The sequence below is a fragment of the Hylobates moloch genome, unplaced genomic scaffold (assembly GCF_009828535.3).
Source record: "Hylobates moloch isolate HMO894 unplaced genomic scaffold, HMol_V3 SCAFFOLD_7, whole genome shotgun sequence".
Lineage (NCBI taxonomy): Eukaryota > Metazoa > Chordata > Mammalia > Primates > Hylobatidae > Hylobates > Hylobates moloch.
The window spans coordinates 115705265-115723033 of NW_026652282.1; the positions used below are offsets into that span (position 1 = coordinate 115705265).

Consider the following 17769-nt stretch of genomic DNA (forward strand, 5'->3'; position numbering starts at 1 on the left):
TCAGGAGTTCTTAGTGGAAGTCAAATGTAGCCTTCTCGGGATAGGGGAGGGGGTGGGAATCTGCATGCAGCTGACTCACAGGAATCAGAGGCTGAGTGGAGACCGTGCACAGCGTCAGGAGACACTCTCTTCTTCTACTCTTTCATTTCTAGCTGCTGCCTCTCATTGCTCAAATCACTAACCAGACAGCCAGGAAGCCAAGGTGATGTCGTCCATAGTATCAGCCTTCCGGAACACACAGCCCTGCAGAGAAGCATATACCTAGTTGGACAAACTGAGAAGAATCAAATCAATTCACCACTTTTTTCTACTTCCATTACTGTTCCACCACTGTTGCTTTAATCAGAGGAATAAAACCCTTGCCCAACACATGGTAGCAAACACAGTGTTGTGAGCCATCTTATCATAACTATGACAAACCCACAGCCAGGTTCATACTGAATGGGCAAAAGCTCAAACCATTCTCCTTGGTAACTGGGACAAAACAAGGATGCCTACTCCCACCACCCCTTTTCAACATAGTACTGGAAGTCTTAGCTAGAGCAATTAGGCAAGAAAAAGAAATAAAAGGCATCCAAATAGCAAAAGAAGAAGTCAAACTATCTCTCTTCACTGACTATATGATTCTGTACCTAGAAACCCCTAAAGACTGTGCCAAAAGGATCCTAGAACTGATAAATCACTTTAGTAACGTTTCAGGATACAAAATCATTGTACAAAACTCAGGAGCATTTCTACACACCTGCAATATCCAGGCTGAGAGTGAAATCAAGAACATAACCCCATTTACAATAGCTACAAAGGAAATGAAATACCTAAGAATACAGCTAACCAAGGAGGTGAAAGATCTCTAAAAGGAGAACTACAAAACAATGATGAAAGAAATCAGAGATGACATAAATAAATTTTTAAAAATTCCATGCTAATGGGTAGGAAGAACTAATATCATAGAAATGGCCATACTGCCCAAAGCAATTTACAGGTTCAACGCTATTCATATCAAACTGCCAACGTCATTCTTCACAGAATTAGAAAAAAACTATTCCAAAATTCACATGAAGACAAAAAGGAGCCTGAATAGCCAATGCAATCCTAGGAAAAAAGTACAAAGCTGGGGGCATCATACTACCCAACTTCAAATTATATTATATAGCCACAGAGATCATAACAGCTTTTTGTACTGGTACAAAAACAGACACATACACCAATGGAACAGAATAGAAAATTCAGAAATAAGGCCACACATCTAACCATCTGATCTTCGACAAGGCCGATAAAAACAAGCAATAGGGAAAGGGCTCCCTATTAAATAAATGGTACTGGGATAGCTGGCTAGTCATATGTAGAAGATTAAAGCTGGAACCCTACCTTTCATTATATATAAAATTTCACTCAAAATCAATTAAAGAGTTAAATGTAAGACCTTAAACTGTTAAAATCCTGGAAGACAACCTAAAAAATACTCTTCTCAGCATCAGCTTTGGCAAAGAATTTTTTACTAAGTCCCCAAAAGCAATTGCAACAAAACCAAAAATGGACAAATAAGACCTAATTAAACTAAAGAGCTTCTACACAGCAAAAGAAACTGTCAATAGAGAAAAAAAAACACAGATAACATGCATAATGGGACAACATATTCACAAACTATACATCCAAGAAGGGCCTAATATCTAGAATCTATGGTGAACTTAAATTGACAAGAAAAAACAAATAACTCCATTGAAAATGGGCAAAGGATATGCACAGACACTTATCAAAAGAAGACATACAGGTGGCCAGCAAATATTATAAAATGCTCAATATCACTAATCGTCAGAGAAATGGAAATCAAAACCACAGTGATATACCATCTCACACCAGTTACAATGGCTATTACTAAAAAGTCAAAAAATGACAGATGCTGGTGAGGCTGCAAAGAGAATGCTTATACCTGTTGATGAGAATGTTAATAAATTCAGCCACTGTGGAAAGTAGTCTGCAGATTTCTCAAAAAACTTAAAACAGCTACCATTCAACCCAGCAATCCCATTACTGGGCATATACTCAAATGAAAATAAATCATTATACCAAAAAAAATATGCACTCATGTGTTCATGGTTGCACTATTAACAATAGCAAAGATACTGAATCAACCCAGGTACCCATCAATGGTAGATTGGATTAAACAAATGTGGCACATATACACCATGGAATACTATGCAGCCATAAAAAAGAATGAAATCTTACTACTTTGCAGAAACATGGATGGAGCTGGAGGTCATAATCCTAAGCGAATGAACACAGGGACAGTAAACCAAATAGCACATGTTCCAGCTCAAAGATGGGAGCTAAACATTAAGCACACATGGATATAAATATGGAAACAATAGACACTGTGGACTATTAGAAGGGGGAGGAGGGAGGAAGGGAGAAGGATGAGTTGAAAACTGATCTATTGGATACAATGCTCACTAGCTGGGTGACAGGATCCATATCCAAAACCTCAGCATTACACAATATTCTCATGTAACAAACCTGCAAATATACCCCTGTGTATCTAAAATAAAAGTTGAGACTGGGCACAGTGACTCATGCCTGTAATTCCAGCACTTTGGGAGGCTGAGGTGGAAAGATTGCTTGAGCCTAGGAGTTTGAGACCAGCCTGGGCAACATAGTGAGACCGCCATCTCTACACAAAAAAATTTTAATTAGCGGGGCATGGTGGCATGGCCTGTAGTCCCAGCTACTCAAGAGACTGAGGCAGGAGGATTGCTTGAGCCTGGGAGGCGGAGGTTGCAGTGAGCCAAGATCGCATCACTGAACTCCAGCCTGGGTGACAGCACAAGAACCTGTCTCAGAAAATAAAATAAAATAAAAGTTGAAATTTAAAAATAAATAAATAATAATGTTGATTGTGAATGCAAATACACTGGGTTCACAGACTCCCACCTAACCTATCTCAGAGACTCAGTTTCCACCTCCTTAAAAGCCCCCTTCACTGCAAGTACAGGCAACAGAGACCTGTCACAACCCTTTAGTCACAACCCTTTCAAATTACTGGATTTTAGATGATAATTACTCTTCAAGAAGGCTGCTGAAATTTAAAGATGCTAAAAAAGCTAAAGTGCAGCATGAATATAACAATCAGACTCTTACAATGGAAATATTTTATGACTTGATAGAAACCTGACATAATCATCACCATGCTTCTGTGAGTGCCAGCTGGCATGGTACCTGGGGAAGATAAACGAGGCTATAACAATTTTTGGTCCCAATTCTGAATCCTCCTACAGACGAGGTGACAACTAGAGCTGCCTACAAACAGGAAATTCAGTCTGTAAAAACTGAAGAATTTGGAGCTTTAACAGCCAGTGAGCAACAATTTTTGATACATTTACAAAAATGTTTTTTAAAATTCTAAAAAGAGGAGGACTGTTCTCTCACTCTCAATAAAATATTAGAAACAGACACATAAAATGACAAACTGTTCTCTCGATTGGTGGCAATGGCCACCTTCTGGGTTCCAAATAATCCTTGGGTTGGAAACCATTAGTGCTGGAAAGGAAATGGAAGTTCCACAGCTTCTGCCATAATTCCAGGATTTCAGAAAGAACACTACAAACTGAAGAAATGAAAAGTAAGGAAGAGAAGCACGGGGTGATATTTCCTCTAAATCTCAATGTTGACCGGAAAGTTGGAGGGCTCTAGGGCTCCATTTGCTGTGGCTGGACAGAAGAAATTTCACTGGCTGTCGTGTTCTAAAAGCTATCTGCAAAGTATCCCTTTGTCCAGAACACAGACTACTCCCCCACACAGGGGGCAGCAGGCAGATGCAGGCAGGCAGAGCTTCAGTCTCCCCAGCACAGCTGCTGGGAGCTCAGGCTGATGTGCAAAATGCTAATTCATTAAGAAACAATATCCAGTTGCTTATGAAGCAGGGGCATTTTCCTCTCTCCAGCTGCCATGCCCCTTTGCTGGAGCACATGGCATGCTATGAAAGTGGCGGGGCAGAGGAAGGCTTGGGTTACTTTTTGGAGGGCAGGGCCATGTTGAGGTGCAGATGCTCCAGCCAGGGCTGTTTCACTAAAATCTCACTAAAACAAGTATGTTCTAGAACAGTATAGTGAGCTTGAGGGATTTCAGAGCTGATCAAAGAAAAAGATATGACCATGAGGAGGACATAGCACACAACAACCTTCATTTACATGACTTGCATATAAAGGGAAGTCTCTCACTGAATGAGATCTTCCAGAGGTTAAGGTGAAGGGAGAGAGGCAACGTGCACCCAGTGTGAAAAACAGTTTGGCATTTCCTCAGAATGTTCAATACAGAATTGCCATGCATTTATCCATTTTTGTGTTGCTATCAAGAAATACTTGAAGCTGAGTAATTTGTAAAGAAAAGAGGTGTAATTGGCTCACAGTTCTGCAGCCTGTACAAGCATGACACCAGCATCTGTTCAGCTTCTGGTGATGACTTAGGAAGCTTACAATCATGGCAGAAGGTGAAGCACCTCATCCTCATCACCAAGAGGATGGCACTAAGCCATTCATGAAAGATGCACCCCCATGATCTAATCACCTTTCATCAGGCCCTACTTCCAATACTGGGGGTCATATTTCAACATGAGATTTGGAGGGGACCAATATCCAAACCATATCATACCATATGACCCAGCAATTTTTCTCTGAGGTAGTATACCCAAAAGAATTGAAAACAAACATTCATGTACTGTACACCCAAATGAATTGAAAACAAACATTCAAACACATACTTGTACACGATGTCCATAGTTGCAGTATTTACAATAGTTAAAAGGTGGAAACAATGCAAATGCCCTTAAATGGATGAATAAACAAAATTTGGTACATCCATTATTATTCAGCCATAAAAATGAAGCACTGAGACATGCTACCATGTGGATGAACTTCAAAAACATTATGGTAAGTGAAATAAGCTAATGACAAAGAACACATACCGTATGATTTCATCTACATGAAATATCCAGAATAGGCAAATTTAAAGAGACAGAAAGCAGATTCATGGTTGCCATGAGCTAGGACCAGGAAGAGGATGGGTTGTAACTGCTTAATGAGTATCATTTGGGGTGATAAAAAAGATTTGGAACTAGATAGTGGTGATGGTTGCACATCATTGTGCCAAAGATGGCCAACAAGCACACAACAACATACTCAACATAATTAGTCACTGGGTACATAAAAATCAAAATCACAATGAGATGCACATCCATTAGGGTGCTACAATATAAAAGACAGGCAATAAAAAATGTTGACAAGGATGTGGAGAAATTATAACTTTCATACATTGCTAGTGGGATTGTTAAATGTTACAGCCACTTTGGCAAACCCTCTGGCTGTTCCTCAGAAAGTTAAACATTGAGTTACCACATAGTCCAGCAATTTCACTGCTAGTAATGTACCCAAGAGAAATGAAAATACAAGCCCACACAAAAATTTGTACGTAAGCATTCACAGCAGTATTATTCACAATAGTTAAAAAAATGGAAACAACCCAAACGTCCATCATAAACCAAAAATAAAATTCTTAGGCCACACAACCATCTGAATGGATTCCTCCTATCATCCAAAGGCATTCCAAAGTTAACCTGAAAAACTAATTCAGGCCATGATTGCAAGGGGGACCCAGAAATACCTCATTATACCCTCTTCCCTTTTGGAATTACTGATAGAACAGACTCTAACTCTGATAAGAAACATTTGCAATCTATTCTCTCCGAAGCCTGCTACCTGAAGTCTTCATCTGCATGATAAACCTTGGTCTCCACAACCCTTTCTCATAACCAAGACATTCCTTTCTATTGATAATAACTCTTTCAACCAATTGCCAACCAGAAAATCTTTAAATCTACATATAACCTGGAAGTCTCCCACTCTCCTGCTTCTAGTTATCCTGCCTTTCCAGCCCAAAACAATGTCCATCTTAACATGTATTGATTGATGCCTCATGTTTCCCTAAAATGTATAAAACCAAGCTGTACCCCAGCCACCTCTGACACATGTCATCAGGAACTCCTGAGGCTGTGTCACAGATGCATCCTTAACCTTGGCAAAATAAACTTTCTAAATTGATTGGGACCTCTCATAGATACTTTTGATTTACACCAAATTTGCTCTATCTATGCAATTGAATGTTATTCAGCCATAAAAAAATGAAATACTGATATTTACTACATGACAAATTTTGAAAACTTTCTGTTAAGTAAAAGAACCAGTTCACAATATACCATATATTGTATGCTCCATTTATATGAAACGTCCAACATAGGCAAATCCATGAGATAGAATGTATATTAACTTTTGCCAGTATAGACCATCCTCCTCATGAGTTTTTAAAATGGTGTTTGATGGTTGAAGCAGAAACTATTATGTCATCTGATGTGATGCTCAATATATGTAGAGGACATACCTAAAACATTTGTATTAAAAGTGAGGAGGGCAAACAGCCCTAAATGGAATATTTCTACACCTTACTGGAAATGGTTTAAAATGTCCATGCCAGTAGATTGTGATAAGTTAATATGTATATTGTAATACCCAGAGTAACCACTAAAGTAACCATAAAAAGACATATATTTAAAAAAAAACACTATAGATAAATCAAAATAGCCCCTTACAAGCGGATGGGGGGAGGGGAGAATGGGGATTCATTGCTAAGGGGTACAGAGTTTCTTTTTGTGGAAGAAAAATGTTCTAAAATGAGATAGTGGTGATGGTTGTACAACTTTGCAAATATCCTAAAAACTATTGAGTTGCACATTTTAAAAGGATGAATTTTATGATATATAAATTATATCTCAAAAAATCTGTTAAAAATAAATACTAGTAAATAAATAAGCATGTTCTAATCTCATTCTTTCTGAAGCCAAACATCTATATAGAAAAAATAAAACTGGTATCCCACATATGTAGTATAGAGTCCCATTGCAAGTGCCTCATTTTAAGAGAAACATTGATAAAATGGCCTATTTCCAGAGGACTGCAATGCAGATGATAAAGGAACTGACCTTATGAAGAACACTTGAAAGAAAAGTCTGTTGTTTAGAGAACAAATATTTAGTAAGGAAACATGAGTGTTGCTTCAACTATCTGAAAGTCTACCATGCTAAAGGGTTAACCTACTATTGTGCAAAATTTAGAATTTATACCAATGGATTGAAACTGTCTTTGTTCGACATAAGGAATGGACCATCTTGAGAAGCAATGACGTTCCTGTCACTTAATCGTTCTAGCACCAGCTGGAAATTGATCATTGGTCAGGGATATTGTTAAAATAAGTCCTCTATGAGGGGGGATATTAAAATAGATGGTCTTAAAGATCCTCTCCAATTGTAAGATTTTGAGCTTCCAAGTTCAATTGCTAAAATTTATTTCCATTATAAAATTATGTATAGTTTTGGGGGGAAATTGTTTGTTTATGGGGAACATTAAATTATGCTTGAGAATGAGTAAATCTTTAAAATTAAGAACATTTGAAGTGAGTTTCTTATAAATAGGATATACTTGAGTCATGGTTTTTGTTTTATATCCATTCTACGTATCTCTATCTTTTAATTGGTATGCTTAGACCACCTACATGTACACTAATTATTGATATATTAGGACTTCAGTGTGACATATTATTATATGTTTTTTCTTTGTTAATTTTGTTTCTTGTTCTTCTGTTTCCATATATTACCTTCCTTTGGGTTATTTGAACACTCTTTAGAACTTCATTTTGATTTATCTATAGTGCTTTTTAAAAAATATATGTCTTTGTACAGTTACTTTAGTGGTTACTGTAGGTGTATTAGTTCGTTCTCACGCTGCTACAAAGAAATACCAGAGACTGGGTAATTTATAAAGGAAAGAGGTTTAATTGACTCACAGTTCCACATTGCTGGGGAGACCTCAGGAAACTTTCAATCATGGCAGAAGGCAAAAGAGAAGCAGGCACCTTCTTAACAGGGTGGCAGGACAGAGTGAGTGCAAGCAGGGGAAATGCCAGACACAGACACTTATAAAACCATCAGCTCTTTAGTTAGACTCACTCATTATCACAAGAACAGCATGGGGGAAACTGTCTCCATGATTGAATTACCTCCACCTGGTCTGGCCCTGTAGGGACCAGCCCCACAGGGTCGGTGGGTCTCTCCCCGTGTGCGGCGACGAGAGAGTGTAGAAATAAAGACACAAGACAAAGAGATAAAAGAAAAGGCAGCTGGGCCCGGGGGACCACTACCACCAATGCGCGGAGACCGGTAGTGGCCCCGAATGTCTGGCTTCACTGTTATTTATTGTATACAAAGCAAAAGGGGCAGGATAAAGAATGTGAGTCTTCTCCAATAATAGGTAAGGTCACGTGGGTCACGTGTCCACTGGACAGGGGGCCCTTCCCTGCCTGGCAGCCGAGGCAGAGAGAGAGAGAAGACAAAGAGAAAGCCAGCTTATGCCATTATTTCTACATATCAGAGACTCTTAGTACTTTCACTAATTTACTACTGCTATCTAGAAAGCAGAGCCAGCTTGTACAGGATGGAACATGAAGGTGGACTAAGAGCGTGACCACTGTAGCACAGCATCACAGGGAGACGGTTAGGCCTCCCGATAACTGCAGGAAAGCCTGACTGGTGTCAGGCCCCCCACAAGAGGTGGAGGAGCAGAGTCTTCTCTAAACTCCCCTGGGGAAAAGGTGACGCCCTTTCCCGGTCTGCTAAGTAGCAGGTGTTGTTCCTTGACACCTTTTGCTACTGCTAGACCATGGTCCGCCTGGCAATGGGCATCTTCCCAGATGCTGGCATCACCGCTAGACCAAGGAGCCCTCTGGTGGCCCTGTCCAGGCATAACAGAAGGCTCGCACTCCTGTCTTCTGGTCACACCTCACTATGTCCCCTCAGCTCCTATCTCTGTATGGCCTGGTTTTTCCTAGGTTATGATTATAGAGCAGGGATTATTATAATATTGGGATAAAGAGTAATTACTACGAACTAATGATTAATGATATTCATATATAATCATGTCTAAGATCTATATCTGGTATGACTATTCTTGTTTTATATTTTATTATACTGGAACAGCTCTTGTCTTCGGTCTCTTGCCTCGGTGCCTGGGTGGCTTGCCGCCCACATGGCCCTTGACATGTGAGGATTATGGGGATTACAATTCAAGGTGAGATTTGGGTGGGGACACAGAGCCAAACCATATCAATAAGAATTACAATATACATATTAACTTATCACATTCTACTACCATGGATATTTTAAACCACTTCCAGTAAGTTGTAGAAATCTTAGTTCTATTTAGGTTTATTTACCTGCCTCACTTTTAATACAAATGTTTTAAGTATTTCCTCTCTATATATTAAGCATCACATCAGATGACATAATAGTTTCTGCTTCAACCATCAAACATCATTTTTAAAACTCATGAGGAGGATGATCTATTATATCTACCCCTATATTTACTCTTTCCAATTGTTCTTTTTCCTTCCTGAAATGCCATCATCTTTCTGTTATTTCTGTTTAGGGAACTTCCTTCTGCCATTCTTTAAGATAGGTCTGTTATTCACAAATTCTGTTAATCTTTTATCTGAAAATATCTTTATTTCCATTTCATCCTTAAAAGATGTATTCATGGATATAGAATTTGTAGCCCCATCTATTGTCCTAGCTACTCTAGAGCCTGAGGCAGGAGGATCGCTTGAGCCCAGGAGTTCAAGGCTGCCATGAGCTATGACCAAACCACTGCACTGCAGCCTGGGCAACAGAGTGAGACTCTTTCTCTAAAAAATGATTTAATTGTGTTTGGCAGCAGGTGGAAAAGTGGACTACCAATCAGCCCTGCACCACACCATCTCCTTCAGTTTCCTTAATGCTCAGTTTTGTCTTTTTTTACATGATCATGTAGGTAGGACAATTGCCTAATAAGTGTATATGAATCTACTGCGTTCCTTAAACAGTTACGTGGGATACCACAGAGATGATCAAGTGTGACGGCGAACAGGTATTTTGAGATTTCTTAAATACCCACGTCAATCTTTGCTGTGAAAACCCGGATGGGGTCGGGTGAACCTTCTTCTTGCGGACAGTTTTTCAAAAGTCATGACCATAACGAAGTGTGAGCATTTCCCCGCTTTATTAAACAGTCCGAAAAAACGCTACTGGGTTTTGATTGGTTTACGTTTAATAAAGATTGAATGAAACCACAAAAGGGCTTTTAAGCACACCGGCAAGAAAAAAAAAAAGGCCATAAACAAGAGCAAATGAAAACCCGAGATAACATTGTATGGATCAAGAAGACTGCTGAGAAAGGGAAGGACAAGGGGGAAATTCGCCAACACAGAGATATACGTGACCAGCAAATACAGCAGAAAGGGAAAAATGCACGCGTGTGGGTTTGGTGACACTCTTTTTTTTTTTTGACACGGCGCAGAATTACTGCACTATGCGCATTAAAGAGAAATGCGAATTAAAGAAAGGTTTTGGCTGGCAAGTTTTCAGGGGAGACCGTGGGAGAAGGGGAGTGATGTGAACAGGCAGAGGTTTCTGCATGTGCTTTCTGTACAGAATCAGCTTAGCGGTCCAGACTGTCCTCCTCCACTCCTGCTCCACCCTAGGAGACAGTGTCACAGCGATCGATCCCTGGCAGCTCCGCCCTTCAATCCGCTCCTGCCTTGGGAAGCGCCCGAAAAGAGGCAGGGCTTTGTGGGCGGGACCGGGCGGTGGGCGGAGCTGAGAATGCAGGGCGTGTCTAGTGGGCGGGGCCGCTGGGCCGGGGCGTGGCTAAGTTAGGGGCGGAGCTATGATGGTGGGCGGGGCCTGCAGTGAGGAGGTGTGGAAGGGGCGGAGCTGTGCGGGCTAGTGGAGGAGGGGCCGAGGCAGCGGTCCCCGGAACAAGGCTTCATCTGGAGAACCCGAGGGCGGGGGGCGAGGGCGGGGCGAGGCGGGGCATGGGCGGGGAGAGGGCGGGGCATGGGCGGGGAGAGGGCGGGGCGAGGCGGGGCGAGGGCGGGGTGGACATGGCTCTCCCGGCGGCCGGCGGGGCGCGCTGGTGTTGGGGTCCCGCCGTCCTGAGGCTCGAGCTCGTGCGGGTTGGTCGGTCGTCGGGGCCTGCGCGGGGCCCGGGCCCATGGCGGCGTCGGCGGCTCTGTCTGCGGCGGCGGCGGCAGCGGCCCTGTCTGGCTTGGCGGTTAGGCTGTCGCGCTCGGCGGCGGCCCGAGGCTCATACGGCGCCTTCTGCAAGGGGCTCACGCGCACGCTGCTCACCTTCTTTGACCTGGCCTGGCGGCTGCGCATGAACTTCCCCTACTTCTACATCGTGGCCTCGGTGATGCTCAACGTCCGCCTGCAAGTGCGGATCGAGTGAGCGCCGGCGGCGGCGGCGGCGGCAGAGGCCCGGCTGGAGGGGCGCCCTTGTCCCCGCCCGCCCCCGGCCGGGTCGCGGGCATGAAGGAAAGCTGGGTCGCGGCGGGGGGCGGAGGCTGGGCGGCCCAGGCCCCTGGACTCTAGACCTACGCCGCCCGGGCACGAAGGCCCAGCCCTGGCCCCGGCCGCGGTCTCAGCCCGGGACCCCGGCTCGCGCAGAAACGTACTAAACAGGCCCCTACCATTGGGCTCCAGAAACTACCTGAGCTCGGACGACCTGTTGCCTCATATTGGCAAAAGAGGGGGAAACCAGAAGGAGGGAATTCTGCTGCGGCGAATTGACTTTCCAGGCCCCGAGCAGAAAGGTAGGAGGCGACAGGTTGGAATGGGGGAGGCGCTGTGACTCTGCCCTGCAGAGGTCGGGGCGCCTTAGCAGTCAGGGGGAAATATGGAAGGCACCGGGGCAAACCAGCCCGAAGAGCTGGGGAGCCCAGGTGGGGAAAGGAAAGGCAGCCACAGGCTCTCCCCTCCTCCCCAGTCATCATTCCAGGATAGGGTGAGGGGCGGCCCTCTCCCGCCCATGCCCCAGTGCCTGCCTCCCTTTCCGCAGAGGCCCCGGGGGTGTCCACTGAAACCTGGGGAATGGAGGGTAATGGGCTGGGGGCGGCCCCGGGAAGGCCCTAGAGGAGCAACGATGCCCCCACTCTTCTCCCCCCCAGTCGGTGGGCATAGGGAGGACGGTTCTCTTCTAGGCCAAGCCCTACGTCTGTTCTCTTCTCAGCCGTCAGCCCTGGGTCTCTCTGCAGCTCCTGCACAGCCCTTGGAAAAACTGCCTCCTGCCCTGTCTTTGGGGCCAGAGGACTGGTCTCTGCCTGCTCCTGCTGTCCCTCGTGTTCCCCTGCCCCTACCTGAGGGCACCCCGCAAGCTTTGCGTTTGAAGACAGGGAAGAGTGGGAGAGACGCATTCCTACCGTCCCCTCCCCCGCAGTCTTGCTCTTCCGCCATGTCAGCCCATGCTCCCTAAGGCCCCTGGCTAGCAAGGCCCTCCCAGGGCCAGAGTCCCATCCTCCAGCCCCAGACGGCCTCGAGAAGCCCACTGTGTACTGAAGTGATCTGGGAAAAAGAGACCTCCCTGAGCACACAGCAGCTCTCAGCCTGGGGTGGGCAGAGCAGATGGAGGAGGGGCTTGCAGAGGAGGCCATTCCTGGGGGAAGCAAGGACGTGTCTGGTGGCTAGGCAACTGAGGTCCCCATCTCTTTCTTTCTCTTTCAGGCATTGACGTTTGTAGGCGGTGACCAGCCCCTTCTCTGGCCTTGCCAAGAGTCTCATCCCTACCCTGGGGCACCTCTGGCCCTGCACCTGCTTGGGCAGAGGCAGCGTGAAGGGCCTGAACAAGAGGAGAAGAAGGGCCTTCCTAGTAGAGGCACAGCATGGACAAAGGCTCACAGGGGTGGGAGTGCCCAGTGATCGAGTCCTGGCTTGGGAAGGAAGGTCTGAGTTCCCTGGGAACTGAAATCTGCTAGCAGCACTGTGAGAGGTGTATTTCCCCCTCCTAATGACAGACGAAACTGAGGCTTCGGGGAGGGGGGGATTTGCCCTTGACACACAGATAGGAGGAGGAGGAACTGCGTGTGCCCCTGGGCCTGCAGGCCCCCACACCCCTCCCAAGTCTTCTCCAAGACCTGGCATGCTGGGAGGAGGGAGGGGGAAATGAAGAGGGAAGCATAGGGCTCCTGGGGCACCAAGGGAGAGAGGCCCAAGGGTAGGGAATCTGGGGATCTCGCTTTCTTTGGAGCAGTACAGAAAGTCACAGGGAAGATTAGGACAGACAGCTGAGATGGGAGACAGGAGAGATGAGCCCCAGGACCCCTGGGGAGCCAAGCTTTCCCCCACAGCCTAGCCTCCCCACCCCACCTGGAGCTTCACCAAGGGCTTCTCAGCAGTGAAGTGGCACAAACCTCCCAGTTTGGTGGGCAAGTGGGGATGATGGTGGTGTCATGGCTCCTGGAGACATGACATAACCAGGACGGTGAAGGGATAAACCTGAGGTGAGCTGGGGCTGAGACCCATGGGATGACCCCAGTTCTCTCTCCTCAAGCTCGACCCCCCCATCCCCAGGATCACACAGGAGAATGTCATCCTCAAGGCTTGGATTGGTCCTGGGGGCCCCCGGGTGTGCTGCTAACTGGTGTACAATGCTCAGGAGCAGCCCAGAGGGGAGCCAGGAAGGGACCTCGCCCTCACCCTCTATCCCCATTTCCGCATCTCTTGCACTGGTACCCCGAGGGCCACGTTCTCAGTTCCTGGGACTGAAAACTGCAGCAGTCTGGCCAGCTCCAGGGACAGAGTGGCCCAACCACCTACCACGTACCCTCCTCAGCTGCCCACTGGACCCAGGTCCTGAATGAAGCTGTCCGCCTGCCTCACCCCAGAAGAGGCTGGACAGTGGCTTCCTCGTGCGCCCTGCAGTCTCCCACAGCCAGGGCCTGATGGCGTGCCTCCTTGTCCCAAGTCTCCTGAGAACCCCTGACCTTGCTGGCCTCTCTCATCCCCCCCAATCCTGTCCACCCTTGACCACCTCTGGGGGTCTGTCAGCCTGCTGGTCCCCCCAACAGATCTCTGAGGGCAGCCTCTGTGGGACAAGAGTGACACAGAGCTGGAGGAGAAGAGGAGTGAGGGGCCTCCTTGTGTCTGATGCACAGATGTGGCCGTTTCAAACCCTGGTGTCACCCTCTGGGTGACTGGATCCCTAGCTCCAGCCTCTTCCTGGGCCAGCCAGGAAGGGTGGAGGAAAGTTCTTTGCTGATTGCATGCGTGATACTGTGGGGGGTGCCTGAGCCCTCCCCATGCAAGGGGCTCATCCTGGGACTCTGGAAGCTGCTTCCCTACTGGGAGAAATGGGTGTCGGAGCTGCAGGGGTCCCTACCCTCAGAGACCCCCGACTGCAGGGGGCCCCACCCCATAAGAGGGTCACGGAAGTCCATGTCTGCCCACCCCCCATGGCTTCTGCTGTGGCTGTATTGGCCTAGAGGGGCTGGCTGGGGAGGAGCAGGGCTGAGCCCTCAGCATTTGCTCCTGTCCCTGCCTTTTCACCCCTGCTGCCTGAAGTGGTAGCCCCGCCTGCTGCTTCTCTACCTCCCCTCTCCACCTCTTCTCTTCCCTACGGGGCCCTTGCTGCGTGATGGGGTCTCCATGCACTTTATTTGCAGTCTGTTTTCTAGGCTGTGGAGCTTCTAGACACCGACTGGAATGACATACTTTTCTCTTTGTGATTCACTGTGTACTGGTCAGCACAGGCTGGCCAGAGAGATGTTCTTGTTTCTGCTGTTGTCATGTCTTCTTGTTTTCTCTAAGTTAAAAAAAAAAAAAAAAAAAAAAGTCCTTGGTTTAATACACTAAAATCCCAACTAGAGGCCTTCCGTATCTGGTGGGGGTGATGCAATGGCCCCAGGTGGATAGAGGCCCCATGGTGAGGTCACCGGCTCCCATGGCAAGGTCACTGGCTCCCATGGCCAGGAGCTGGCAGGGAGAAGCCTCTGAGGGGTAAGGGTGGGGGAGGCTGTAGCAGGGACCGTGTTTCCTGTTCAGAGGCTGTGCTGAGAACTGACTTGACCCGGACCACTGCCCCATGAGAAGCAGGCAGCAGCCTGGCCTGGCCCTGAGAGGTGGCTGCTTGTCCTGTTGACAGTCTCTGTTCAAATGACCCAAAACATAAGTCCTCTTCCGTTTTAGAGTCTGGTGATCAAAAGTGCCTAAGTCAGTAGAATCCTGAGGGTGGACTAGGGTGAAGTGAACTGAAACAGACTCCACGCAGGTCATTTTGTGTAGCGCTGAGACCCTTCTCCCTGCTGAGGTCACCTCCCACTGCCTCCCTACCAGCCAGGTTACTGCAGAACCCTGGAGAAGATAAAGGACCTGGCCCTGGAAGCCTGCTTTCCTTCCCCAACCTTGGAGGCAAACTCTGTCCCATCAGAGTCCCCTTCCCTAGTGGCTCCCACAGAAGAGAGCTCCCTAATGGCTGCGCTAAGGGTTGGCAAGCAGGCAAAAGGTGGAAGAGGGAAGGCCGAGGGGAGTGTTAGAGGAAGATGCCAGGGTGAGAGGCATCCTGAGGACACAGGGCTATGCTCAGACTCAGGAGTGCAGTCTGAGTTTAGGGGCCCTGGGGGCACTCCTGTTGCCAAGGGCTACCCAGGGGTCACAGCACCCTGACAAGAACCCCTCCAAAAGCACTAGTGCCAACACCCTATGGCATCTGCCACCACAGGAGAAATGGACCCCAGTCCCTGAGCTTCCCTCCCCTTTGTCTAGATGGTCCTCTTCAGTCCCTGATGGTTCCATCCCCACTCCAGGGATCACGTGACTTGGCAAACCAAGATGGGGGATGATACCCCCAGAGCCTGGCTCCAAGGCCTCCTGAAGAGGCCGGTTCTGCTCAAATGGGACCCCAGGAGACCAAAGCCCTGAGCCGTGAGTCCAGCTCTTCCACGTACTGCTGTGTGGTGCCAGGCAAACTGCACAACCTGGAGTTTTTAGTAAGGTTCCTTTGGGATGCTTGTCAGCAGCGAATACAATGTCTGTTCAACGTTTGTCATCAGCTCTCACCTGGAGAAGCCTTGTTACTGTGGGGAAAGGGAACCAAGTGAAGAGAATGGACATCCGATGAGAGCCTGCCATGTGCCAGGCACCATTCTAGGTGCTTTGCATTCCTAATCTTATAATCCCACAACCACCTAACCTTTATCTCCATTTTACAGAGAAATCAAGGACAGGAACCAAGTCTGCAATAGAACCCCAAGCAGAATCTCTTTTCCTGAGCTCCCAGTGCCCCTAGAGAGGCAGGGAATTGGGCTGGAGTAATGGTAGAATGGAATAGCAAAGGTGGAAGATGACCCTGTTCTTTCTGGGTGGGGTCCAGGAGGCAGATAAGAAATCCAGGTGTGGCCAGGTGCGGTGGCTCATGCCTGTAATCCCAGCACTTTGGGAGGCCAAGGCGGGCAGATCACAAGGTCAGGATTTCAAGACTAGCCTGACCAATATGGTGAAACCCCGTCTCTACTAAAAATACAAAAATTAGCTGGGCATGGTGGCGCATGCCTGTAGTCCCAGCTACTCGGTTGGCTGAGGCAGGAGAATCACTTGAATCTGGGAGGCAGAGGTTGCAGTGAGCCAAGATCTGGGCGACAGAGTGAGACTCCATCTGAAAAAAAAAAAAAAAAGAAAAGAAAAATCCAAGGCTTGGATGGGGGACAGACCCGGGAGCCTTCTCCAAATGGAGCTCCCCAATGGGAGCAGCTGGGGCCACCCTGAGATGGGTTCACCAGTCTTTTCTCCATCCTACCTCCAGCAATTGATTGGGACCTAAGAGATTGAGTCAGGAGAGGGCAAGAGAGCCACTAAGCAGGCAGTTCCGGGGGCACCAGAGCAAACACATTAAGAAATGGGAAATGTAAAGAGCATGCAAAACCTCATCCTACTCCTGTTCACCCCACCCACAAGGGAAACTGCTGCGTTTGGACAAATTTCTACTTTGTGTTGGTGGAGGGAAGGAGAAAGAACATACTACCTTGAAAACTTCTCCTCCCACTTCGTCTTTATCTTTCCATGTTATTAGGTATTTTTCTATATCCAAAGCCACCTAGTAGTCTCTTGTATGAAGGTATCATGCATTTCTCAATGCCTCTTGGTTGTTTCCCTTTATTGTTTATTTGGGGAGTTTCGTTTATTGGTTGTTTGGTTTTTTTCTGTGGTTTTGTTTTTATAAACATTCCAGTAACAGATAAGTTGGACCTCATCAAAATTAAAAACTTTTGTGCATAAGAAGTCACTCTCAGGACAGTGAAAAAACACCCTGCAGAGTGGGAGCAAATATTTTAAAATATATATCTGATAAGAGACTTGTATCCAGAATTATAAAAAGAACTCTAGCTACTCAAGAAAAAAAGACAGACAACCCAATCAAAATATGGGCAAAGAGTTTCAATACACATTTCTCCAAAGAAGGGATACAAATGGCCACCAAGCACATAAAGATGCTCAATGTCATTAGTCATTAGGGAAATGCAAATCAAAACTACAATGAGCTACCACTTCACCCTCACCCACTTCACGCATTAGGATATTTATTTATTTATTTATTTATTTATTTATTTATTTACAGACAGAGTCTTCAATGTCCAGGCTGGAGAGCAGTGACACAATCTCAGCTCACTGCAACCTCTGCCTCCTGGGTTCAAGTGATTCTCATGCCTCAGCCTCCCAAGTAGCTGGGATTACAGATGTGCACAACCACACCTGGCTAATTTTTGTATTTTTTGTAGAGATGGGGTTTCACCATGTTGGCCAGGCTGGTCTTGAACTCCTGGCCTCAAGTGATCAACCCTCCTCAGCCTCCTAAAATGCTGGAATTACAG

At 46.6% G+C, this 17769-nt stretch overlaps 2 protein-coding genes across 5 annotated transcripts in view; both read left to right on the forward strand.

The window, feature by feature from the left end:
• The window catches only part of PABIR3 (PABIR family member 3), a 417014-nt gene that overhangs the window by 314749 nt on the left and 84496 nt on the right, over positions 1 to 17769 (forward strand). The gene's annotated exons all lie outside the window — the stretch shown is intronic.
• On the forward strand, positions 11011 to 15777 carry SMIM10L2B (small integral membrane protein 10 like 2B). Its single transcript, XM_032757670.2, has 2 exons — positions 11011 to 11724; positions 12632 to 15777. The coding sequence occupies exon 1, from the start codon at positions 11124 to 11126 to the stop codon at positions 11358 to 11360; it is 237 nt and encodes a 78-aa protein (XP_032613561.1). The 5' UTR covers positions 11011 to 11123; the 3' UTR covers positions 11361 to 11724; positions 12632 to 15777.